The sequence below is a fragment of the Plectrocnemia conspersa genome, unplaced genomic scaffold, assembly GCF_051122295.1.
Source record: "Plectrocnemia conspersa isolate PC_06_02 unplaced genomic scaffold, ASM5112229v1 ptg000001l, whole genome shotgun sequence".
NCBI classification, from domain to species: Eukaryota; Metazoa; Arthropoda; class Insecta; order Trichoptera; family Polycentropodidae; genus Plectrocnemia; species Plectrocnemia conspersa.
The window spans coordinates 21,821,647-21,849,529 of NW_028277165.1; the positions used below are offsets into that span (position 1 = coordinate 21,821,647).

General features: G+C 29.6%; 6 protein-coding genes across 7 annotated transcripts; all 6 read left to right on the forward strand.

Moving 5' to 3' along the window:
* The first annotated feature begins 259 nt into the window (after positions 1-259).
* On the forward strand, positions 260-1,966 carry LOC148239202 (uncharacterized). 2 transcript variants are annotated; one of them, XM_088186557.1, is made up of 2 exons: positions 260-1,080; positions 1,160-1,966. In XM_088186557.1, exons 1-2 carry the CDS (start codon positions 286-288, stop codon positions 1,208-1,210), a joined length of 846 nt encoding a protein of 281 aa, XP_088042683.1. In that variant the 5' UTR covers positions 260-285; the 3' UTR covers positions 1,211-1,966. The 2 variants fall into 2 exon arrangements, with proteins under 2 accessions (XP_088042683.1, XP_088042674.1); XM_088186548.1 differs by having other exon boundaries at positions 1,455-1,966.
* Positions 1,967-5,724: 3,758 nt separating this feature from the next.
* On the forward strand, positions 5,725-7,530 carry LOC148239203 (uncharacterized). The gene is made up of 2 exons (XM_088186962.1): positions 5,725-6,542; positions 6,606-7,530. The coding sequence occupies exons 1-2, from the start codon at positions 5,754-5,756 to the stop codon at positions 7,017-7,019; spliced, it is 1,203 nt and encodes a 400-aa protein (XP_088043088.1). The 5' UTR covers positions 5,725-5,753; the 3' UTR covers positions 7,020-7,530.
* A 2,257-nt stretch (positions 7,531-9,787) lies between these two features.
* Positions 9,788-15,365, forward strand: LOC148239204 (uncharacterized). Its single transcript, XM_088181368.1, has 4 exons — positions 9,788-10,598; positions 10,670-11,080; positions 13,972-14,769; positions 14,841-15,365. The coding sequence occupies exons 1-4, from the start codon at positions 9,813-9,815 to the stop codon at positions 15,252-15,254; spliced, it is 2,409 nt and encodes an 802-aa protein (XP_088037494.1). The 5' UTR covers positions 9,788-9,812; the 3' UTR covers positions 15,255-15,365.
* A 1,588-nt stretch (positions 15,366-16,953) lies between these two features.
* Positions 16,954-18,450, forward strand: LOC148239205 (uncharacterized). The gene is made up of 2 exons (XM_088190944.1): positions 16,954-17,854; positions 17,926-18,450. Exons 1-2 carry the CDS (start codon positions 17,072-17,074, stop codon positions 18,337-18,339), a joined length of 1,197 nt encoding a protein of 398 aa, XP_088047070.1. The 5' UTR covers positions 16,954-17,071; the 3' UTR covers positions 18,340-18,450.
* Positions 18,451-19,583: 1,133 nt separating this feature from the next.
* LOC148239206 (uncharacterized) lies at positions 19,584-21,528 on the forward strand. Its single transcript, XM_088187212.1, has 2 exons — positions 19,584-20,396; positions 20,462-21,528. The coding sequence occupies exons 1-2, from the start codon at positions 19,614-19,616 to the stop codon at positions 20,873-20,875; spliced, it is 1,197 nt and encodes a 398-aa protein (XP_088043338.1). The 5' UTR covers positions 19,584-19,613; the 3' UTR covers positions 20,876-21,528.
* A 2,423-nt stretch (positions 21,529-23,951) lies between these two features.
* Positions 23,952-25,182, forward strand: LOC148239207 (uncharacterized). The gene is made up of 2 exons (XM_088181375.1): positions 23,952-24,725; positions 24,799-25,182. Exons 1-2 carry the CDS (start codon positions 23,952-23,954, stop codon positions 25,180-25,182), a joined length of 1,158 nt encoding a protein of 385 aa, XP_088037501.1.
* Positions 25,183-27,883: the final 2,701 nt, after the last annotated feature.

A 27,883-nucleotide genomic window follows, 5' to 3' on the forward strand; every position in this document is an offset into this window, starting at 1 on the left:
AACTTTAGTTATTTTTATCCAAATCATTTAAATTCAACAGTTACATTTCTCAACAAATACTACTATTGTCATCAGCTTTTTATATGTAATCACTTTATTTAGTATCTTGTTTAAAGATAATCTTACAATTTATTATAGCGAAAATATTATAGACAGTAAATATTGCGCGAAATAGTTGTTACAAACATTAATCTTATGTTGCGCTATTGCTCCCAGATACACCCTACATAGAGACATGAACGCGCTTTATAATCATTCTAGTATTAAACTGTCACTCGTCGAGACATGGCCGCGTCTTGTGAATTGTCTGGCATGCCAACAGACTATTCTAAATGTGTTATCGAAGAAGTTCTAAAGAGTCAACTCTTGAAAGAGTTCACTATACACGTGACGCCGGGTTCCAGCAAGGGCGAAAATTATCTAGGCGAAATCTTCAGGATCGTAGTCAAGGGAGTGAAAGAAGATGGCCGTGAGCATTGTATCAATTGGATCGCGAAAATGGCGCCGTTCGACGTCAAAATCAGAGAGCAAGTGAGAATCGAAAACTTTTACGCTAGGGAAATATTCATGTACTCATATATGCTTCCGATCCTATATAATATACAAGAGGACTTTAACATACCAGAAAATAAACGGTTCAATTACGCGAAGTTTTATAAAGGAGTTACTGAACTGAATTATGAGATGATGATCCTAGAAGACTTGTCTGTGAGAGGGTACAAGTTGTACAATAGATTATTATCGCTGGATTACGATCACGCAAAGCTTTGCGTTGAAAACATTGCGTACTTTCACGCATCTACCATAGCATTGAAGCATAATAATCCCGATGTTTTCGAGAAGGTGAAGGATTATACTACCAATTTCAACGATTTTGGTAATAATTTTAACGTTTTCGTGGAGAAGAACAAAAATATGATTATGAAGATCTGCGAAGGCGAATCTTATATCGACAGGCTGGAGGTGTTTTTCGATTCGATGGAGGAAACGCTTAGATGGTATCTAAGCAAAAAAATGAATTCGTTCGATGTTTTATGTCATGGCGATTGCTGGTCCAATAATTTCCTGTTTAAATATGAGGTAAGTAACTCACGTAATTTTTCACGTAGATTTGCCACGTTTATGAATTTTTATAAATTTATTGCTTTATTATTTGTAGTTGATTCTGCAGAGTAATCAGGGGCGAAGTGGACCTTCAAATAATATTTAAGTTTTCAATGTTACTGCATTACTTCAAATAATTAATATAAATTAAATAGACAAATCATTAAGTTATAAAGAAAAAATTGTAATTCATTCTTAAATTTTCATTGTAAAGTTTTATGGATCTCTTAGATTTTTTTAAGCACATGTTAAAATTGAAATTCAACCATTGCTACAGTAAACCCAATTACAGATAAATAATATCGAAGACGCCTCAATAATATAGTACATACATTTTTTTTATTTTACAGAACGACAAAGTGACAAGCATGCAAATGCTCGACTGGCAAATAATCAGACTGTCCTCGCCGGTCACTGACTTATCTTATTTAATGTTTACCGGCACTGACAAAGAAACGAGAGCGAATCACTATGAGCAATTACTGACTCTCTATTACAAGACGCTTCATACGAGCGTCGCTAAAATGAACATCAATCTCGACGATTATTTTCCCGAGACCGTTTACAGGGACCATGTCAGGGAGCACATGAAATATGGGCTCATTATGTCCTTCACAATTCTGCCGCTCACGCTAAGCAACAAGGGAGAATCGATGGATATAATCGATCTTGTGAACAGTGTAGAAGATGGAGGTATTTGCGAGCTTATAGTGTCGGAAACGTGCAGGAAGAGGCTCAAGGACTTGATCGAAGATTGTTTGGAATATGGAATATTATAGATATGTTTATTATAAATTATACTAATCGACCAAAATATTTTGTAATACATATTTTTATATTATAATTAAAAAATCTAGTGAAATAATGATATTTTTATTTTAAATTATTCTGATATTATTTATTATGTTTTATAAACTGGTAAAAAGATGGGGTGTTTCAATGTGAGCTTATTAAAAACCACTGAAAGCCGTATTTAGAGCTGACTAATGATTTTATCAAAGTTGAACGCCAATACTAGACATGAAGAATCCTTTACTGTGGATTTAATAAACCAACCTTGTTTATTTAAATTTAATATATAAAAAAAATCAATATGGTTAAATTACTAAAAAATCTAGATCCCCAAAATAACATTTTTTGAAGCACATACAATACTATACATATTATATAATTACATTTTAAAGATTGCTAATAAAAGAAAATATTTGTTAAGGGAAGAAAAATGTTTGATTAAACCATTTTTCATAAACTTGATGTGATTAAAACAATGCTTATTAAATTGATAGTAGATATACCTAGCAAGCTACTAATTTAAAATCAAATCAAGCATTAGAATCGTTTTACTTTCAAACCTTTTTCGTTTCGCCTTATTTTTTTCTTCAATTATTTAATTTTAAAAATATTAATAATATAAGGGAATCTTAAAAAGTAATCTAAATTTCTATGTTATATAAAAATAAAAGAGCATTTAAATTTAAAAACGAAAGAGAAACCAATATGTGCGTAAGTAAAGTTTAACAATGGAAGAAAGATCTTGGGACTAAGCAATTGCGTATTTAATTGTTTTTATTTCACGGACCTCCTATTAACACATCTGTCACAGAATTTATATTTAATACACTGGAACAAAGAGATTAAATTGTTTGAAAAGATTCTATAATCAGAAGAAACAGATTTTAGTATATTTTAAGTAAAATGAATTATAACACTATCTAGAAATGTGTCGTCTTTAAAAACGAGCATCGAAATAAATATTATCTAGAAGAAATCTTAAAAAAAAAATTTGCGAAATGACTAACTTTTAGCACTCTTGATTGAAATAAATGAGCCTTTACAAATAAAACTTGCATTGTATATTTTTGTAAATACAAAAATATACAATGCAAGATTGTTAGATTACGGATTAATTTAAATTTAATTTTTGATTAAAATGGTGTACTAATTATTATGATGATTTATAATGATATATAGTTATTTGTGAAATTAGCATGAAAACGAAGCACTTTAATTAAGGATGACTCGGTTAATTTGTATGTTAATAGATAAATAAAAACACCATTGAACTTTGACTTAATTTTTCGCAAATATCATATCATGTATTCACATATAAAGTTTATATATAAGTTATGTGACTGTATTAATACACAAAACTTCAAATAAAATTAAAATAAATATAACTTAGTATAATATAAATATATATTATAAAAATAAATATAATTTATATTATAAAAAACGTAACTTCATTTATATATAAAATAATTTTTGTATTTAAATGATGTAACATTTTATCATTCTTTTTCTATTTGATTAAGCTTTATCTATAAGCAGAGTAATTTAACCATTATGCGTGCTTAAAATCAACGTAAATCATTGGTGACACTATCCGTCAGTAATTTATGAAATTCCGTTTCTGGAATGTCAAGCTCGGAAATGGCAAGATAATAAGAATGAAATGAACCATTTCTGCCTGAATTTTACAATCTCAAAGTATTTGTGAAAAGGCGCTTTAACATAAAAAGACAATTGAAAGAATCGCAATCATTCGTTTGTTCTCAATCGAATATTCGATTATTCGAATTATTCGTCTGATTTTCAACTACGTAAATATTCCATTTATTGATCGAATATTCGTAAAATATCTATCTATATCGCAAATTAAATTTGAAAAAATCTTAGAATAAAACAATTTGTATACTTGAGCAACACAGGTAGTTGTTTTTTCACTTAATATACCCGAGTGACTAGTGCCGCTACAAAATCCATGGTCCTTTATGTGCCTTTATTTTGTTTCGAAATATGAGACATTAGGACTTTTCTTCTCAACAAAAAATGTTTTTACGCATTTGAAAAACTTCTGTGAATAGATGTTTATCGGCGGTATTAACTATGACCGAAATTCGTAGAAGTCAATAAGAAGAAAATATATAAAATATGTAACACTTGCTCACGGAGACAGTATTGGACTTAAAAAGACGATTCAAGACTCGATGAGAAACGCGGTGAGAGCACAAGAAGAGACGCCTCAGAGTCAAAACACGAGACAAACCATATCCATACATTTTTTCGTTTTTTAGTCCAGATATTTGAATATTCATATATATAAGTATTTGATGATTATTCTCAATTATGGGCAGGAAAATAGTTAATCTTGATTTTTAATTAAAATGTCACTACATATGTTCAATTGCATTGTCTTTGGTTTTTAAATGAAAAAAATATTTATATTCTCTTAATATTCTTAATTGTCTAAAAATTATGTTTGCCTTGCATACGTATATTTACATTATGAATAAAAAAAATTAATATTATAAATAGTTGATATATTTAGTTAAACTTAATAATATAAAATAAATAATTAAAAATGTGGTATTTCACGAGCTATTTATTTTAAAACAGTTTATTTGGTAAAGACCGGACTTATATATGTATATTGTAATTTTTTTAATCTTCGTTAATAACATGACAAAAATAATTAGTTAGACAGCAGACTAAATTATTTACGTTTATTTTACTAATTATAAACTATCATTGCAGTTTACAATTAATAAATCTCATTATAAGTGACCTTCGATTTTTTTTAATTATTCAGCCGTGAGATTAGTAAAATTTAGAAAACCTTAATTTATAATAATCTATCGGAATTATAATTATATAATAATCACTAATTGTAATATTATAAGCAAGATGAGAGCTGAAAACAATAGTGTTACATATGGGAATCGAATGGTATTGGTCAATTTATACCACTGAAATATCGTTCTGGAATATCAAACTTTATACAAAAAAAAAGTTAAATTATAACTGGAAAATATTGAGTTCTGATAGACCTGATGGACAACAAATTATAAAAGGAACACCGAGGCAAAAGCAGCATTGTAAAAATTTGCAGATCCAGTTTCATCCATAATTAAATAAGTGGTTAGTAATGAAATATACAATGCATGAAATATGCATTACGTAAATCGAAGGCACAATCTTTTATGCAGATTTTTTTTAGAAATAAAAATAAAATCTGACACTATTATTCAGGTTTATTGCTTTTTTAACGCGTATTTGTGACCGGTTGAACCAAGGCAGCAGAGACTGCACCCTCAAAGCTTTCGCCACACAGAAGATTCTTTAAGATATCCTTATAATAATTATTGTCAAAATGTCACTAATCAATAAATACTCTCTGGTACAAATAACCGAAGCACTGTATGCAGCTGGAGTTTATAAAAAATATTGCTTAATGTATGACGTCAGAATGAGGAACTAGCAGCATACTTTCAATGTATGTTTTTTAGACTGACGTAAAAAACCTGATTGAATTTTTTTACTCAGTTAAAAAAATGCATGCTATAAATATCAAGGCACTTCTTTTACAAACCATCATTAAATGTACCATTTCTGTGTTATTACTTATTTAACTTAAGTTTTACTATAACGGTAATATGACCATTAAAATAATTTAATAGTTAAATGCACAGAATTTTAAGTTGAATTATCTGACAAGAGACACGACTTACGCACCAGCCGTTCGAGAGCTATTCAATACTAGATTTTTTATCATTCTTCAAGCCTTCGTGTGTAGCTCGAAATAAATTGAGAGGCAAACGCTGTTGAAGTTATTATCAGCACAGTAGGCAATCATAAACCGCGACGTCAAGATGTCTGACAACGGAAAAAGTCAAGTGCTCAAACTTCCAACCGAGCGTTCGCAACAATTAATCCAGGAAATAATCGACTCTCTTAACATTGAAGAGTATGATACGATCGTCACGCAAGGCTCTCAAAAAGGCGACAATTACTTGAGTGATATATTTCGTATAAAAATTACCAGAAAATCAGGTGATCCACTAAATTTGATCATGAAAATCGCGTTGCCCGACATGGAAATGAGATCACACGCATCCATGAATAAAATATTTAACAGAGAAATATTCGTTTACGCCGAAATGCTGCCGACTTTAATTCAATTCCAAGAAGATTGTGGACTCAGAGAAGAAGATAGATTCAGTTTCACTAAATTATATAAGGGCTGCGGAGAAGAAATGAACGAGATGCTGATCATGGAAGATCTGTCGGTGAAAGGATTCAGAATGTACGATAGGCACAATTCGTATGATTACGACCACGCTAGACTCTGCATCGAAACTTTGGCGAGAACACATGCTTGTATGATAGTTCTCAAAGATAAGAATCCAAGTTTCTATCAGACCGTTGAGAAACATTCATCTTCCATGTCAGAATTCAGACTCATGGAGCCCTTCTGTGAAAAAAGTAAGCCGGTGATCCAAGAATTGTGTCAAGGAGAGCCGTATTATGATAGAATGATGAAGCTTTCCGAAAACATGTATGAAAAACTTGAGACATTCATGAAACCAGATACTGTAGCTCCTTACAGCATAATGTGCCATGGAGACTGCTGGTGCAATAACTTTTTGTTTCAATATGAAGTAAGTATGCTATTTATTTTATTTATTTTATTACAGTCGTGTATTGATTGTCCTATTTTTTAGGGAGAAAAAGTCGTAGACATGAGAATGCTAGACTGGCAGATTATAAGAGAGGCTTCGCCAGTTACCGACATTGCCTATATGCTGCTATTAGGTTCTGACAAACAATTACGAGCTAAACATCATCACGAATTACTTGACATATATTACGAAACGCTATCAAAAAACGTTACAAAAATGGGCGTAAATATAGATAAATATTATCCAGAACATATTTATAGAGAACACCTGAAAAAGTGCATGCATTATGGATTAATTTTGGCAGTAATTGTATTGCCATTCGTTCTTGGCGATAAAGGAGAAGCGGTCGACATAACCGAAATTGGAGATGGAGAAAAACCAATTTCCATCAACGATAGAACAAGGATAAGATTGAAAGACGTAATTGAAGACTGCATTGAATATGGTTATATTTAACCTTAGAGTTAGAATCGTATTTGCAATGTCATATACAACTTTAACATGTAATTATTAGGTGTATAATACTTTGTGGCAAGATAAGATTATACACTAACTACACGCTGTTTAAAATGTATCATTTATATAATTCCTATTTTTTTCATTGTTTACCAATTACATCGCAAATATTAAATTAAAGCTTTAATACTAGTAAAAATGTAAAGTTTCACATATAAAAGTTGCTGTAAAAATTCATTTAAAATTGATTTTATCATTTTTATATTTCCATGTGAATGAACGTCATGAATATATAATAACGTTATTTATAAGTAAAATGTGTACTGTTTATTATGGAAACGATATTTTTTGTATTTATATGATTTACGTACGGTACCATAATAAATTTTCAATAATAAAATAAATACAAAAATATAATTTAAATCTTTTTGGCACAAAAATATTATGAAGTGTAATTAAAGCGAAATATTAAATCAACTATTCCAAAAAATATATTTATATTATCACGAAACTATTTTTTTTTTCATTAATTTAATGATATAAATATCTTTTAAAAATATCTAATATTTTTAAGCAATTATTATATCAAATTTTCCATTAATTTTACTTTAAAAATTCATAATTAAAAACAAGCTTAAAAACTGAACATAATCAATAATAATAAGATCATTTTTATTAAGTATTTAGTCTAAGCGAATATTAAGATACTTGTACTTTAATTTATCAAAAAATTATAATTAATGTCTAATTTTATATTTGTTCGTAAAATGTATTATTTAATCGTTTAAAAATATATAAATATAATAACAAATAATTTGATTCCGTGTTTTTATTCTTTGAAAATTTATTATAATTATATCAAACTATTTATGTTACAGTGAATATGTATTTTTAGTGAAATTATATAATCTCACACACTGTTTCAATAAAATCATATCTATATAGATTTATACTTATAGATAAACTTATCTACTTACATAAATATAATAAACTGATAGCGCTGGTGAAATTATATGCTGCAATAAAAATTTCAATACAACCTAATTTAACAGTTGCGAAACATTCATTTGCGGTTCAATTCCAAATTAACTTAATAAAAATTCTAAAAATAATTAGTTTTGGAACAAGTAGGGTTTTTTTGATTCATTATGAATAATGATGAAATGGATAGCTCTCGAACTGACTGTGCTAACGCAAATAGAGTGTAGTAGAAATATATATCTACCAGTGAAAATGTATTCCGATATGAGTACCAGGCGCGTACGGTGAGATACATTCCCTTTCGCTCACTCGCGTGTTAAGTGACGAACGTGAGAGATAAGAGCGTGCGTTACATGCGCTCCGCACGCCCACTTCTTCTCACTCACCCTCGTCACTTATCACGCGAGCGAACGAAAGAGTATCTCACGGTACGCGCCTGATTATTACTCTCGTTGGCGGTCAATGAAACATTGTAACATCTCAGTTGCACGATCATAAAAAAACACCATGCTTTAGCATGCGTGTGACAGAGCGAGAGGGCCAGGACCTGACCCTGGCTTTGACGCATAAGATTAAAATTTAAATTATAAAATTTGTATTATTCAACTTTTGTTATATTTCTAGTTAAAAAAAATATTTAAAAATAAACTCAATATAAATAAAATAAAAAAGGGAGTCAGCGCCACGCTCAGAAACCAATGGTTATGAACTCTGTCGCGTTTAACCTAACAGCTACGAAAGCGAACAACAACGTTTTGCTACATAAACACGTTTTAAAATTAAAACTGGTTAGGTGTAAGCGAGTAGCAGCGAACAGTGAACACTCCACAATAAACTCTCTACAACGAATTTACTTAAAAGTAGGATTATGTAAATTGACAAAAAGATTTTTTCCCGCGAAAAATGATACGATTTTCGGGCTCTGAAATAAAATTGCTACTTAAATTAGGCAAGTGGACGTTTCGCAACTGTCAAATTTTGTCAAATAAACAAGTATCATACAACATTAATGCATTTCGTCAACTAATCCTTAAAGCAAACATATTTGTATATTGAATTTCAAAATATTCAGTTTCTTTGTAAATATTTTGTTAAATTAGAAATAAAAGCAAGTAGAATAAAACTTATTTTATGATTTACGGGCATAACTTATATTATAACTAATATTTATTTTAAATATTATATGAGTTAAAAAGTAAGTTTAAATTTAAGTTGATTAGCATAATAAGATAAACTTATTTTTACCATGTGCAAAAGGAATGTTATATATGTTTATTTCGCTCACGAGATATTCAAAACAAAAATTTGAATACGTTGTAAATTTATAAGGTCAACGAAAAGGTTAAAATGGTAATAGAAGATTGTTTTAAATGCGGGTGTAATACATAATTTTTTATATAATATTACAAAATATATTGAAAATAATAAAAATACATACATTTTTTCTTTATAGATTTATGTAATTGATAATAATATGAAATATACTGATAACAACTGATAATATGAAATAGAAATTATAACATAATTTTATATGTTGTAACAGATTCGAACATCATATTTGGCTAAATAAAACACATAATCTCGATTGCATCATATGGTGAAATACAATATAGCAAGAATTGTATTTCACTGTATGACGCAATCATTAGTATATTCGAATAATCAATTATTAATTTATATATGTATTAAAAAATAATTAATAATATATAGCTTAACCTAACTAAACGACACGCGGTACCGAGCATCTACTGTTAGCGTATATAAAAATAAAACAAGATAACTACTTAGTAGTGAACGTAGACTGGCGGGAGAATGATGTCTCTCGAGAGTCAATTGATTGAGCTTCCGTCTCAAAGATCCAAAGATATTATTCAGGAAATAATAAATAATTCCAACATACAAGAATATGAGATAAGTGCTACGCAAGGGTCTCAAAAAGGAGACAATTACATGAGTGATGTATTCCGGATAAAAATCAGAAGTAAATCGAAAGATCTGGATTTGATCATGAAGCTCGCTTTGCCTACGCTTGATATGAGAAGTGTCGTCAACATCAATAAATTATTCAAAAGAGAAATTTTCGTATATACCGAATTACTGCCGATCATGTACAAGCTGCAAGAAGACTACGGAATTAAAGAAAATGATAGATTCAGATATGCGAAACTATATAAAGGTTGCGATGAAGAAGCAAACGAGATGCTGGTCATGGAAGACCTTTCAGCAACAGGGTTCAGAATGCACGACAGACATCATGCATTTGACTTTGATCATGCAAGCCTTTGCATTAAGACGTTAGCAAGAACTCATGCTTGTGGCATAGTGTTAAAGGATAAGGCACCTGCTTTCTATAAATCCATTCAGGATCGTAGCACCGTAATGACAGACTTTGGCGATATTTTTAAGGCTTTGGTCGAAAATAGCAAACCGAGCGTTCTTCAAGAGTGCGAAGGAGAACCATACTATGATAAAATGGTAAAATTTTACGAAAACGCATATGATGAGCTTACGATGATGATGGAAACAGAAACGAGTGCATCCTACGACTGCATATGCCACGGTGATAGTTGGTGCAATAACTTTTTGTTCAAATATGAAGTAAGTATTTTTTCTTCCATACTTGTCGTTATTCATTATATCTATTTTATTATTTATTTTATTTATTTTAGAATGACAAAGTTGTGGCAATGAGAATGGTAGACTGGCAAATAATCAGAGTATCCTCGCCAGTACATGATATCAGTTATATGCTATTCTTAAGTACCGATAAAGAACTAAGAGCAAAACATTACAACGAACTATTGAACATGTATTACGATACTCTGTCTTCAAATGTATCCCAAATGGGCGTCGATATTACTAAATATTATCCTGAACATATTTATCGAGAGCATATTAAAAAGTTTATGATGTATGGTTTTATTATAGCAGTTACGGGAATGCAAGTCATTCTTGGCGAAAAATATGATGCTGTCGACTTACCTGGAATCATTGGAAATCAAACTAAGTTTGTTACAAACGACAGGACAAAAAAAAGGGTTAAAGATTTAATTGAAGATGGTTTAGAATATGGCATTTTATAATATCTAACATTTATCATGAATACAATAAAGAAAATTATTTTAAGAAGTCGTATTTTTTGGGCTCCTACGTTACATATCTACGCATTATCCAATAAAAATTAAAAAAAATTGAATTAAAATATGTTTTTATTTTACTAACATCATAAAACTCCTCATATTATAAAACTAACATTATAATTGATAACAGGGATACTAAATAATAACATGGTTCGATTAATCAGCAAATTTATCATTTTATAAAAATACAATTAAAATAACACTTTTAAAAGTCTTCACTATGTATTCATATTCAAGAGCCTATTTCGCATCACTAAGATTGAAAGAAAAATACACGAAAAAATGTAATTAGCACCAAAATATCCGTTTGTTGAAACAATAAAACTCGTTTATCTTGAGCTCTGGCGACGTGAAATTTGCTCAGCTTAATCGTTTTTTTTTTACAATATATTTTCAGCTGTCAAATAATTGCCATAGTAGAATAAAACCATTTTTATGATTTTAATTGTGATCTTATGTGATCTACAGATTGAAAACCACTGATAAAATATTTTTAACATATTTACATACCAATACAAGTCAAAACCCAAAAATTCCCGAGAAACGGCGGTTTTCACACATCACGCAATGATAAATTACATCGGTACATACATACAAATTTGTATTTTATTTTGTGAGTCAAAAAGTAAGATTAAATTAAAGTTGATTAGCATAATAAGATAAGCTTATTCTTACCAGATACAAAAGGTATCTGTTATATGTATTTATTTCCTGCACAGCGTTGTTAATTTATCAGGTCAACGAAAAGGTAAAAATGTTAACAGAAAAAGACATACATATTTTTATTATATATCTGAAATATAAATTATAACATAATTTTACACATTTTAACAGATTCGAACATTAAACATATTTGCCTAAAAATATTTTATCGATTGTGTCATATGGTGAAATACAATAAAGGCAATTATAGTATTTCACTGTATGACGCAATCGACTATATTAGTGTATTTAATAAATCAATGGTTAATTTATATATGTATGTATTATAAAATAATTAATAATATATAACTTTTCGGTAATGAACTTCATCTAACCCAGAGGTCGGCAAAGTGCGGCTCCGGAGCCGCATGCGGCTCTTTGGCCCCTTAAGTGCGGCTCTGGCACAAATATCCACGCGCATTCGCGCATTCGATTTAAAAAATAAGGAAATATGGAGCTCTAAATTTAAACGTCTTTGTATTGATTTGGAAAATTAAAATAAAGGTTTGCTAAATTAATAAATAGATTTGGCTCTCAATTTTTTTTAACCGTTGTAATGTACAAATTTGGCTCTTTGGCTAATAAGTTTGCCGACCACTGATCTAACCTAACTTAGTTTGCAGCACGCGATACCGAACAACGACAATGGCGTTCATATATCATATTCGCGTTAACACAGTCAGTTCGAGAGCGATCCAAATCATCATTATTTATAATTAAGAAAGAGATGGCAAGTTTGTGTTTACGCCCTTACTATTCTTATTTTTGTATTTTGCTTAAACACATTTATTATTATTTTTTTTTTTAAAACAAATTGAAGTATAATAAATATGCATGGGGTACATTTATCACATTAAATATAAATTAATGTAAAAATAAATTTAAATCAGAAACCATTTTGGTATTTTTTCATCAATTATATTATTTTAATTTGTTTATGTTTATAACTATTTGAAAATTTAAAATGGACGCCAAAATTCCCAAAGCAACAAAATGCCCACGGGTGATTGGATAAAAAACTGAGAAAAGCGAAGTAAAAATATCACAATATTTCTGCTCATTTGGGACGCCTGTTCCAAACAAAACACGTGCGTCTTTTGTTAGTGAATACATGGAGCACATAAATTAACAGAGGCGGTGACACGTACTAAAAAATCGTGCAAAAAAAATATAATAATCTAGTGTTTCGGTCATTCACAGTGGTGGTTGTCTCCGCGAATTCGTCGAACTTCATAAAACATGGCTTCCTGTTCTGTATATTTGATTAAAAACAGTGCAAAACAGCAGAAGACATGCAATTTATATTTTCATAAATTACGTTCTGCGATTATTTGTGTCATTTTAAGAATTAGTTATTAAACGTGACGCATGAAAACACGACATTTATCACGTGCCAACTGAGGCTGCGCATTCCATACTTCACATTTATATTTAATATCAAATTAATTATAAATGTTGAATAATAGTAAATATTTTTGTCACATATTAGTTTTTTAAATTTCTTTTAATACCAAAATTGTGAAAAAAATGGCTTGAAAATATTTTACGTCCTTCATGAAAGCCATCAGTAAAAAGCGTCATCTGTTCAGATCATTTTATTTTTACAACCATCGTCTCCACTCCCGTCAACGTCAATTTCGAATACTGATGCTTACAATAGAAAAATTACATTATTACGAAAATGAAATCATGTTAAACTTAATTTCAAAAGAACGGGAAAAAATAATACCTGCATTAAGACAGAAACTTTATCGTAGAAACCAAAAAAAAGTTTAATCAATAACAGACGAAGGATTTTTAAGTGAGGAAAACGGTTTGCCACTATAAGCAATTTTGATCCTGAACAAAACAATTGTCAATTTTTGCGCTATTTATTCTACCTCAGCGGTGGTGCGGAAATGAATTTTAAAATGTCTGTAATGATATAATAATAGTAAGTTAATTAAGAAATTACAAATGTGACAGCCCTATTCGTTTGTCAAACGTCACAAAGTAATTTTGACCGTCGCGATTCAGAATACGCTTCGATTTACTCTGCATATGCCCCTGTACACCCTCCCCCCTTCAGTATGCCACTGCTGTTAGTTATATAATAAAATGAATAGATAAGACTTTAGTATTGAACGTAGACTGGCGGCATCAAGATGTCTCTCTCGAGTCAATTGATTGAGCTTCCGACTCAAAGATGCAAAGATATTATTCAGGAAATAATAAATAATTACAACATAGAAGACTATGAGATAAGTATAACGAGAGGGTCTCAAAAAGGAGACAATTACACGAGTGATATATTCCGGATAAAAATCAGAAGTAAATCGAAAGATTTGGATTTGATAATGAAGCTCGCTTTGTCTACGCTTGACATGAGAAGTCTCGTTGACGTCAATAAAGTATTCAAAAGAGAAATTTTCGTATATTCCGAATTACTGCCGATCATGTACAAGCTGCAAGAAGACTTCGGAATTAAAGAAAAAGATAGATTCAGGTATGCGAAACTATACAAAGTTTGCGATGAAGAAGCAAACGAGATGCTGGTCATGGAAGACCTTTCAGCGACAGGATTCAGGATGTACGACAGACATCAAGCATTTGACTTTGATCATGCAAGCATTTGCATTAAGACGTTAGCAAGAATTCATGCTTGTGGCATTGTGTTAAAGGATAAGGATCCTGCTTTCTATAAATCCGTTCAAGATCGTAGCGCCGTAATGACAGAATTTAGTGATATTTTTAAAGGCATGATCGAAAATAGCAAACCACACGTTCTTAAGGAGTGCGAAGGACAACCATACTATGATAAAGTGGTAAAATTTTACGAATACGCATATGATGAGCTTACGATGATGATGGAAACAAAAACTAGTGCACCTTACGACTGCATATGCCACGGTGATTGCTGGTGCAATAACTTTTTGTTCAAATATGAAGTAAGTATTTGATCATCCGTACTTGTCAATATTCATTATATCTATTTTATTATTTATTTTATTTATTTTAGAATGACAAAGTCGTGGCAATGAGAATGGTAGATTGGCAAATAATCAAAGTATCCTCGCCAGTAACTGACATAAGTAATTTATTATTCTTGAGTACTGATAAAAAACTGAGAGCAAAACATTACGACGAACTATTGAACATGTATTACGAAACTCTGTCTTCAAATGTATCCCAAATGGGCGTCGATATTAATAAATATTATCCAGAACATATTTATCGAGAGCATATTAAAAAGTTTATGGGGTACGGCTTTATTATAGCAGTTGCAGCAATGCAAATCGTTCTTAGCGATAAAAGTGATGCTCTCAACTTACCTGAAATCATTGGAAATCAAACTGCGTTTATTACAAACGAAAGGACAAAGAATAGGGTGAATGATTTAATCGAAGATTGCTTAGAATATGGAATTTTATAATATATATCATTTATCATGAGTACAAAATAGAAAATTAATGTAAATATTTGTATATTTGGGCATATGTGATACATAATATTATTTTTAATTATTTAAAAAATTAAATAAAAATAGCGTTTTCTTTTACTAACCTTATCAAACACTTGATATTATATATAACAAACATAAGTATTGATAACAGGGATACTAAATAATATCATGGTTCGATTAATAAACAAATTTTATTTTAATCAGTTCATAAAAACACTTTTAAAAGTATTTTCTTTCTCTTTATATTCATGAGTCTAGTTCACATCACTATCTTTGATAGCCCTGGCTAAAATTGAAATAAAAATATACGAAAAAGTGTAATTAGCACTAAAAAATACGTTTGTTGAAACAGCAAATACTCGTTTATGATGAGCTCGGGTGTCGTGAAATTTGCACAGCTTGATCTTTTTTTTCAACTCAAATATTTTAAGCTGTCAAACAATATTGTGTAACATTGCTTAACAAAGTTGAATATTATGATATCTTAAGTTTAAAAGAAAAGATGCTTAAAAAAAATATTTAAAGCAATTATTTTTTTAAATATACAGAAAAAGATCATTATATGTTTGCATTATTTTTTTTACATATATTGAATATAGCCGTAAGATACTATAATTACGAGTTAAGCGGTCTCATTCAGAAAATCAACAGATTTTTTAGCAATATTTTCTAGTGGTATAAGTCGGTGACTAATACCAGAAAGATCTGAGCTCGAATCCTATATACTATAAATCCTAGAGTTTTTTTTCATTTCTATATGGTCTGGAAGATTCTAATTAGTAAGCATTATATATTTAAAATTATAATGGATCATAACAGATTATGTTTTCATAGATTTTCCTAATCTCGTGAATGACAATCATACTAAATTATGTTTTTTTTAAATAATTTTTATATAAATCAAGATATTTAAAAAAAATACTTCTTAAGAAGAAGATAAATGCAAAAAAAATATCTTTGTACTGCAGAAACTCACTCAAGAATTATTTTTCATGAAATTAACCCTTTCTTTGCTGTGATGTACACCGAGTATACATGCCATATTAATATGTAAATATTTATTTTAGTTTTCCCAAGTATTATAAAAGCAATTCTGAAGAGTTAAACGAGTATTTTGTCATGGAAGACCTTACAGCGAGTAGATTTTAGATTCATAGACGGCAATATATCATCAATTACGATCATGTCTGTGTATGTATTAGGAATATTGAGCGATATCACACAGCGACTATTATTCTGAACGATAAAATGTCAGAAATTTATCAACTTGAACAAAAATTTTGTATGAATAATTCAGACTATGGTGACTTTTAAAGCATTGTAAATTTTTATAATCCTCCTTTTAAGTAGATTCGTTGTAGAGAGTTATTAATGGGGTGTTCACTGTTCTAACCAACGCTCGCTCGCACCTAATTTGTTTATATTTTAAGATGTTTTTATGTAGCAAAACGCTTTTGTAGCCGTTAGGATTGAACACAACTGAGAGTTCATTCGTGCGTTCTTTTTTAGTGAGTAGGACACATTTATCCTTATAATGAAATACTCAGGTCATGGTAGTTGTAAATATTGAGATAAAATATCATAGTGAAAAAATATATTGCTATAACTGATCATCAACAAATTGATTTTTAAAAAAAAATATATTTTTTCAAAAGTATTTTGCCACTCCTGATCTGGCGCCCAGAGACATATGCCCCTCTCTTATACCCTTCGGTACGCCACTGCTGTTTATAAATTTGTAATAAACGATAACGACTTAGTAGTGAACGTAGACTGGCGGCATCAAGATGTCTCTCGAAGGTCAATTGATTGAGCTTCCGTCTCAAAGATGCAAAGATATTATTCAGGAAATAATAAATAATTACAACATACAAGACTATGAGATAAGTGTAACGAGAGGGTCTCAAAAAGGAGACAATTACACGAGTGATATATTCCGGATAAAAATCAGAAGTAAATTGAAAGATTTGGATTTGATCATGAAGCTCGCTTTGACTACTCTTGATATGAGAAATCTCGTCGACGTCAATAAAGTATTCAAAAGAGAAATTTTCGTATATTCCGAATTACTGCCGATCATGTATAAGCTGCAAGAAGACTTCGGAATTAAAGAAAAAGATAGATTCAGATATGCGAAACTATACAAAAGTTGCGATGAAGAAGAAAACGAGATGCTGGTCATGGAAGACCTTTCAGCGACAGGATTCAGGATGTACGACAGACATCAAGCATTTGACTTTGATCATGCAAGCCTTTGCATTAAGACGTTAGCAAGAACACATGCTTGTGGCATAGTGCTAAAGGATAAGGATCCTGCTTTCTATAAATCCATTCAAGATCGTAGCGCCGTAATGACTGATTTTGGTGATATTTTTAAAGGCATGATCGAAAATAGCAAACCACACGTTCTCAAACAGTGCGAAGGAGAACCATACTATGATAAAATGGTAAAATTTTACGAATACGCATATGATGAGCTTACGATGATGATGGAAACAAAAACTAGTGCACCTTACGACTGCATATGCCACGGTGATTGTTGGTGCAATAACTTTTTGTTCAAATATGAAGTTAGTATTTTATCATCCGTACTTGTCGTTATTCATAATATCTATTTTAATATTTATTTTATTTATTTTAGGATGAAAAAGTCGTGGCAATGAGAATGATAGATTGGCAAATAATCAAATTATCCTCGCCAGTAACTGACATCAGTTATTTGTTATTCTTGAGTTCCGACAAAGAACTAAGAGCAAAACATTATGACGAACTATTGAACATGTATTACGAAACTCTGTCTTCAAATGTATCCCAAATGGGCGTCGATATTAATAAATATTATCCAGAACATATTTATCGAGAGCATATTAAAAAGTTTATGGGGTATGGTTTTATTGTAGCAGTTGCAGGAATGCAAATCCTTCTTAGCGAAAAATGTGACGCTCTCGACTTACCTGAAATCATTGGAAATCAAACTGCGTTTATTACAAACGAAAGGACAAAGAATAGGGTAAAAGATTTAATCGAAGATTGCTTAAAATATGGAATTTTATAATATCTTTCATTTATCATGAATATAGTAAAAAAAATTAGTTAAAATATTCGTATTTTTGGGCACCTGTGTTACATATTATTAATTTGCAATCAAATAAAATAAATTAAAACGTTATTTTCTTTTACTAACCTTATCAAACTCTTCATATTATATATATATATAGCAAACATAAGTATTGATAACAGAGATACTAAATAATACCATGGTACGATTAATCAGCAAATTTAAAAAGTTAAAAGTATTCATTTCCTCTTCATATTCAAGAGCCTAGTTCACATCACTATCAACGATAGCCTTGGTTAAAATTGTTATAAAAATACAAGAAAAAGTGTAAGTAGCACTAAAAAATACTCGTTTATGTTGAGCTCAGGCGTCTTGAAATTTCCACAATAATATAGATAACAAAGATATCAAGTCTTATATTGTGAGTGCTTTATGTAAGACATGGTTCGATTAATCAGCAAATTTTATATTTATCGTTTAATAAAAATATGATTAGAAAAGCACTTTTAAAAGACTTCATTTTCTCTCCATATTCGATAGCCTACTTCACCTCACTATTATAGATGTATTATATATAGTGCAATATAAACAAACCGTCGAGAAAAATTGTCATAATAGAAGACCCATGAATCAGACGTAAATATTTTCGATAACCATAAACATGAATCGCAAATATTTACTGAATTATGTTTTTTTTAATAATTAATTTTTATATAAATCAAGTAATAAAAAAAATACTGCAAAAATAATATTCTTTGTACTGGAAAATCTCACTCAAGAATTAGTTTTCATGAAATTAACCCTTTCTTTACTATGATATACATGTACACCGAGTATACATGGAATCTTAATATATAAATATTTCTTCTCGTTTTCCCAATTGATTTCCGAGTTATTTACTAAATTATGTTTTTTATAATAGTATTTAGGTCATATTATCTAATTGAATTGATATGAAATTACTTCAATTTAAAATACTATTATTTCCCTTACAATAACAAACACTCGAATTTATTAAAGTTAGTATTGCATATTGAACTGATTCCCTACAAAAAAAATATATTTAATCCCTGTTTCTCATGACGTCGCAATTTTGAGTTAAAGCAGGAACTCTAAAATAAATGTCGCTGAATAAAAAGATCATGTACTTCTGCCTCAAAATTTTTGGGTAAACCACTGTATGTATTGTGTATTTTAACAATCTTAATTCTATATAAAGTATTTGGCAGAAGATAAGAATTTAGTAGAAAGCCAAATACTGCGAACTCAAGATGTCTCCCAGTAGGCAATTGCTTGAGGTCCCTACTGAACGGTCGAATCAATTAATTCAGGAAATAATCAAAAATCTCAACATTGAACATCCAGAAATTTTCGTTACTGAAGGCTCTCAAAAAGGCGATAATTACTTAAGCGATATTTTCCGTATAAAAATCAAAAGCAAATCTGATGTTTTGAATTTGATCATGAAAATCGCGTTGCCTACTTTAGGAGTAAGAAGTCACGTGGACATCAACAAGATATTCGGGAGAGAAGTTTATGCATATTCTGAATTGCTGCCGATTTTGTATAAAATCCAAGAGGACTATGGAATAGAAGAGTGTGAACGATTCCAGATTACTAAGCTGTACAAAGGCTGCTGTGAAGAATCTAACGAATTGTTAATCATGGAAGATCTAGCTGTAAAAGGACTCCAAATGCACGATAGGCAAAATGCATTTGATTTCGATCATGCGAGTCTTTGCATTAAGACCATAGCGAGATTCCACGCTTCTACTATTGTACTGAAGGATAAATACCCAGCGTATTACAAAATAGCGAAGGATCGTTCAATCGAGATGATCGAACTTGGTGACTGTTATAAATCTATGATCGAATCCAGCCGACCAATCATCCTAAAAGAATGTCAAGGAGAACCTTATTATGATAAAATCGTGAAATTTTACGAAAATATGTACGATGAACTCAATATGTTGGTTGATTCTAAATCTGCAGCTCCTTATAATGTAATATGCCACGGAGACTGCTGGAATAACAACTTTTTATTCAAATATAAGGTAAGTTTTATTTATTCAGTTAAATTATTTATTATATCTATAACATTTTTATGTATATATTTCAGGATGAAAGAGTTATTGATATGAGACTGGTAGACTGGCAATTGTTAAAAGAAGCTTCTCCAGTCACCGATATAAGTTATATGCTGTTCCTAAGTTCGGACAAAAAATTAAGAACCAATCATTTCAATGAGTTGCTGGACTTATATTATCATTCATTGTCTACGAATGTCTCCAAGATGGGCGTAGATATTGATAAATACTATCCAGAGCATATTTACAGGGATCAACTTAAGACGTTTATGCGATATGGCTTGATTATAGCTACGATCGCATTACCGTTCGTTTTAGGTGATAAGGAAGAAGCCGTAGATCTATCCAGAATAATCGACAAGGAAGCTATAATTGTCCCTACCGATAAATCAAGAAAAAGATTTAAAGAACTAATTGAAGATTGCATAGAATATGGATATTTGTAAATTAAAAACTAAATATTATATAACATTGTCTGATTTTATTAAATAATAATTTTAATAATCAAATCAATATTCTGAATTTAGGTGAAAGCAATTTATATCTATCTTAATATATAGCAAAGAACTGTGTATATTTAGTAAATACTAACCACGGTATCATTATTTGTTTTATAAATTTACAAGCTATATTTGCAATGTAAACATTGTATAAATTGTAATTCCTAAGTTGTATAATTCAGCATAATAAAATATTTGTACTTAGATAATGAGAACTTGACATTGATTTACTGATTGTTTACTGTTTGAGGAACTTGACAGTGATTTACTGACATATAAAATTACATCTGGTAAGAACCAGCAAGTAAGATTTATTATTCATCTTCCTGTTGAAAATTGATGTCTAAAGACATTTAGATACTATCATGTAGGTGTACAGTTACATAATATTTTGAATTATTCTCTCTAGATAGCAACACTGGCAGTTGATTAAAAAAAATGTGGCAAAAAACGCACGTAAAGATTATATTTATACTATAGCGTAAATTTAACAATGGTGCACTATAAACAAACCCTCAAGAAAAATCGTCATATTAGAAGACTCTAGAGTCAGACGGGAATAATGACTACCAAATTCTTTCGAAAACCATTAACATTAATCACAGTAAACAAAAATTATGGTACGGTTTGATATCACTTAGTAATAAAGATTATACTTATACGTTGTATTATAGTATCATCGAAATAAAATATATTACTTTGCCCAAAAAATTCGTTCATTTTATTTTGGACATATTTTTATATTAATTAACGAACAATATTTTAGATAAAAAATATGTCATGTACTGTGATGTTTATAATCATGTTATTTTAATACAATGTAACTAAAAACAAAATAAGAGGCATATTCATGGTTCATTAGAGAGTTGAAGTTTGACAATACGACCTAATTGCTCTATATAAACTTTTTTTTCTATCTATTAATCGTTCAGGCTTCTGTGATAAAATATACATATAAAAGGGTTGATAAATAGAGAGGTAGAAACTCACTTCAACACATTCACGCAATTAGTGAGGCACTTTTATGCGTGGTTATGTCACATAACCGCCCGATACTAACACCCAAATTAAATCTGAATGCTATACGAATTAACTGCAATGAAACATATATCAACATATTCACCCAGCATTACAATAACCAACAAAGCCTGAAAAATATTCATTTTTATGGGTAATTTATATACTAAAAACTGACGAGTAAAAAAAGATTGACGATAAATACAATAGAAAAAAAGTGATGTGATCACCAAATAATAAGTTTACTGAGCTGTATGTTTATGATATTCTTACGTATAATTTATAACAAGATATACCATAAAACTGACTATCAGATTAAAGAAAATTTTTTAAAAAAAGTTGGCGCAAAGAACAAGATGAGCTTTTTTCAGTATATAAGTTTTGATAAGTTTTTGGCATATTCTAACTGGAGACTCCAAATGTCGTAATTTTTATCTATTCGAATATAGAATAATAAACGATTAAATATTTGAAGATCTTCATAAAGTTATAAATAATCGAAAAATACAGTTTAAATAATGAATACAGGATAAACATGAAGTTCAAAACATTTAATACTACATTAAAAGTTTCATACTTTAAATAAATACGAAACTTTAGTTAAATTATTACTTTGAACAAAACTACTGTTAGTTACTGTGTGTAATAAACGTATAGAGACTTAAAAAATTATATTACTAAAATAATACCGGTTTTTTAAAAAAATTTTAAATAAAAAGAATGCACCAAATTTGAAATTAGTTCGAAGTTCTGTTCTACTTTTCTTTCTACTTTATTCTAAATTTAATTTTTTTGAATATTAAAGTTGGAATTTTAGGAAAAATATAAGGGGGCAACATTTATTTGAGGTTTAAATGGTTGAAAAAAATACCGGTCAAAAAATTTTCACTAAAAATAATGGGAAAAAAATTATTGAAAGTTTGAATTTTCGGAAAAAATAATAAGTTTAAACTTTTTTATGGTTTGACAACCCTAGGTGTGACTTCGTAGCCAGTGAGACGTTAGTGTAATCTAGTTAGAATTTAATTATATTATATTTACATACCTTGCTACAGACGATAAATTGCGAGATGTTTTCTCCAAGCGGTGATGGAGAAGCTGGCGCAGGGATGATGTTCGTGGGAGGTCCTCAGAGGTCTTGTACCGTATAGCTGAGGATGATTCCTCTCTGCTACGGTGATGCCAAATAAATAATTATTTTTGGTACTCGATCTCTGACAGGAAAATGAAAATAAGTAAAATATTGTAGCCAAAATATATATAGTTATAAAAAATTAAATTAAAAATTAGAAATGTACAAAATTTTTGCGATCTTAAAAGAATTCATGGTGTAATATTCATATATTTCTTTGCATCTGCAAAAAATTCATCTAAAAATAATGCTAAATATTTTTTTTATAAAAATAACGATAAAAATGTTAATGAAATTTTTAATTTTTAATTTAAAAAAAAAAATTTAAAACTTTAAAATTTTCCACTGACTTCAAATATAAATTACTTGGACTTACTCGTATAACGAATAGTTAAAAATACGGGCGAATATAATCGGTATTCGAATTATTGAAAATGATGTTTGGAGTCTCTAATTCAAAAATATTAAAGTCTACAGGAATGTACCATTAGTCTTCAAATTATTATTGGCAATAAAATACAAGAATTAAAATAAATGACAAATCATCATTAGATACACCGAGGAGAGAGGCAATGTTTAATTTTATCTCCAAATAGATTTTTGACGAAGCATTGCTGAATACAGAAGAAGGAATAAAAGGTACGACCTCAAATGTTCCTTTTTAGTGTATTTAGGATTAGACAAAGCTTAGTATATTAAAATCTCCAATAAGTAATCGGAAAAATAAAATAAAAATTATGCATGTCATAAGTTTAACATTAAGCGTGTTTACTTTATGTCGTTTTTATGGTCACTGAAAAAGCAATTATTCAACAAACACAATAAACTATTACGATTAACGTTTAGTTGCGAGCAAAACTTCATAACACAGACATGTCTCAAGAGAGCGCTGTTCTTGATTATTCTAAAAAACTCATTCAAGAAATAATTGCCAGTCATCAAATCAAAAACTGCAAAATTACCGTCGAATCGCCGATCAAATATGGCGATAACTTCCTGAGCGACATATTCCGAATAAAAGTCGAAGGTGAATCGAACAAGACTTTATATTTAATCCTTAAGACCGTGTTATCTAAACTGCTATCATCGAAATACCTAGACTTTAATAAGATATTCAACCGAGAGATTTTTGTATACGAAAAGCTGCTGCCTACTTTGTATAAATTCCAAGAAGACTGTGGTCTCAAAGAAGAAGATAAATTTTGTATTCCAAAGTTTTATAAAGGCAGCGTTAATGAGTCCGATATATTTTTAATCATGGAAGACCTCTCAATAACAGGGTTCAAAATGAAAGATAGGCATGAATCTTTCGACTATGCACATGTTGAAATGTGCATCAAGAAAATTGCCCAATTCCATGCTTTGTCTATAGTGCTGAAGGACAAAAATCCAACGTTTTATCAAACCGCTCAAAGTTTTACGGCAAATGAATCAGACTTTGGCATTGGATTTCGAATAATGGCTCAACGCAGTAAGACTAACGTTAAACATTTGATAAAAGAAGAACCGTATTATAACAAAGTAATGGATTTTTACGACTACGTTTGTGAAAATATCAGGGAAAACATTGATTCAAACGCAGCAGATCCTTATAGTGTGTTGTGTCATGGAGACTGTTGGTGCAATAATTTTATGTTCAAATATGAAGTAAGCATTTTAGTATTTATATATTATAAGTTAAATTTCCCTGATAAACTTAACTTTGTATATTTTTTTTCAGGACGATAAAGTTGTTGACATGAGAATGATTGATTGGCAAATCATGAGAGAAGGTTCGCCCCTCATGGATATTAGTTATTTTATGTTTTTATGTACCGATCGAGATTTTAAAGAAAAGCGTTATTATGATGTTTTAAATATGTACTACAAAACGTTGTCTTCAAACGTTACCAAAATGGGCGTCGACATCGAAAAATACTATCCGGAACATGTGTATCGCAGTCAAATAAAAAATCTGATGAAAACTAGTCTTATAATGGTATTTACAGTGATGGCCTACCCGTATGCGGATGAAAGAAATTTACCTATATTTGAATACAGCGAGTTAACAAAAAGAAAATTGAAAGACTTGATTGAAGATTGTATAAAATACGGAGATTTATAAAATATAATTTTTGTTCAATAAACTGACTATTATACAATATTATTTTTTTCCTTTTATTTTAGATTAAGTACAATACTCTTAAAAATTTACGATAATAAGTGTCAATAAAAAATGTATTTTAATTATAAAATCCATTAAAAAATAAAACATAATTTCGAAGTATTTATCGATATTGAGTCAATTATATTTTATAAATAAGACTCCAAGACACGAACTTAAATGAATCAATCCATATATTCAAAATAATATTAATGTATTTATAATTAACTTACTAATTTCAGACATGAAATAATAATAAATCAGCAAATATGTATAAAAAATTGAAATATGTGTGAGAAAATAACACTTTTATTGCGTTAAACCCTATCTAAATCAATAAGTTTTACAACTGTGCAAATTTAATATAAAACAAATCCTTATTATCCAAAATAGATTACAGGTTGCAACCTGTACAAGCGGTCACACCGGCAAATCAGTTGCCGAAAAAGTGGGTGAGCACTAAACCTCCCTCAGACTTGCCATACGTAATCTCAAATCAATAACTTTATTTTAAGACAACATAAGCAACCTCTTCACGAATTATATCGATGAGATTGTAGCAATTAAAATATGAAGTATGTGATTTAATATATAAAAAGTTTATAGTATTATCTCGAAAGAAAATATATTTTGTAAAATATTATTTTGTTTCATTTTTGTTTTCAAGTTTGACCGAAAATTAAAAATATTTGCCTCACTACTCATTCATGTGTCATATTTAGATTTTTCACATTAGAAACATGTACTTAACTCTGAAGCATTTAAATGTTTTTTATGTTTATTTTTATGTACAACTTTGAGCTTACATTAATAATCGTAGTTTATAACGCATATAAATGCCTTTGCTATCGCGCATTTATAATTGCATACACACAAGAAAAAGCATTATACTAAAATGTCAGAGTGGACTGAATATCTCAAAACTCTAAACGAACACTACAAAAGACCATACAAGAAATAATCGACAGTCATAGTAAAAAAAACTATGCCATTCATGTGACAAAAGCCACCAAAGAAGAAGACGTATCGACCTTATGCAACATATTTCGAATAAAAGTCAAAGGCAAGACAAACAAACTTTGAATTTGATCTTAAAAAATGTGCGTCGCTTTCCAGACAGAACAGGATTTTAAGTCTATTCAACCGAGAGATTTTTTATGTATAAAGAGTTTTTGCCAACTCAACTCAGAAGAGTTAAACTAGTATTTTGTCATGGTAAACTTGTCATGGTAGATTTTAGATTCATAGATACCTTCAATAACCATCATGTCTGTGTATGTATTAGGAATATTGAGTGATATCATACAGCCACTATTGTTCTGAAGGATAAAAAGTCAGAATTTTATCAACTTATACAAAGATTTTGTATGAAAAAATCAGACTATGGTGACTTTTAAAGCGAATCTTTGACCATTGATATCTGCAGAGAAGACTGGTATGAGGATAAATTGATTAAAGTTTTTGAAAACAGTAGTGGTTTCGATGGAACCAATAATTCAAAACTGACAGCTCCTTATAATGTATTTTGTCATGATGACTGGTAGTATAACAATATGCTGTTAAAATATGAAGTAAGCAAAATCAATAGTACTTAAGCTTAAATGTTAATTGACTCAACTTAATATGCATGTTTTTCAGGATAACAAAGTCATTGATGTTAAAATGATAGATTGGCAAACCATGAGAGAATTTTCACCTATCCTCAATATTGCTATTTCATATTTTTGAGCACCGACAAAGAAATGAGATGTAAACATTACAACGAATTACTCGATATGTATTACGAAACGTTTTCATCAAATGTTTCCAAAATGAGCGTTGCCGTTGGAAAGTATTATCCAGAGCACATTAAAAATGTATTGAGAATTTGCCTAGTTTCAGATAGGTTCTAGAAAAATAGTTGTGATCCGTTTGAGTTTGACGAAAATGCAATAAAAGTATTCGATATGGATATATTAAATTGTTTTCAATAGTTTAGAATAATTATTTTACTCAACCATTTGTGATTATTACTATTACTACAATTTAATTTATACCTAAAATCCAATAAAATTGTATAATTATACACCTAGTGGTGTTTATTTGAACCAATATTTTTTAAATAAATTATAATTTGGTGTACCATAATACAATATAATTAATATAAAATATATTTTTTCATTTTAGAATTAAAATTAAAATAAACGGTTATTAAAATAAAGGTGACATCTTCATATTTTGCGAATAATTTTTATAAATAGTGACATCTAGCGAAAATTGTAAAAAATATTTTTGCAATTGCTTACTACAACTGAATATAGTTTTAATTAAAAAATATTATTAAGACTTACCTACAAGACGACTACAATTAATATAGACTTTAATTAAAAAATATGACACTTCATAATACTAAAAAATAATATATGACTAGGTGTATTATGAAAAAAAAGTGAATTCAAGAAAAACAAAAAAATACTTTAAAATGTTTTTTTTGGTCTAAGTCGCTTTTAAACGAATTAGCTGAGCATACATGTGTATGTTGTAATTGTCTACATAAAATCCTATATCTCGTAATGAATTTCGCATTTCATAACCTAAAAAATTGCATAACATTTTCAAATTGCGGTGTAATCCTGTCCCGGAGATGGAATTGCTAGTAGATTGGCGTCGAACTAGGTTTCGT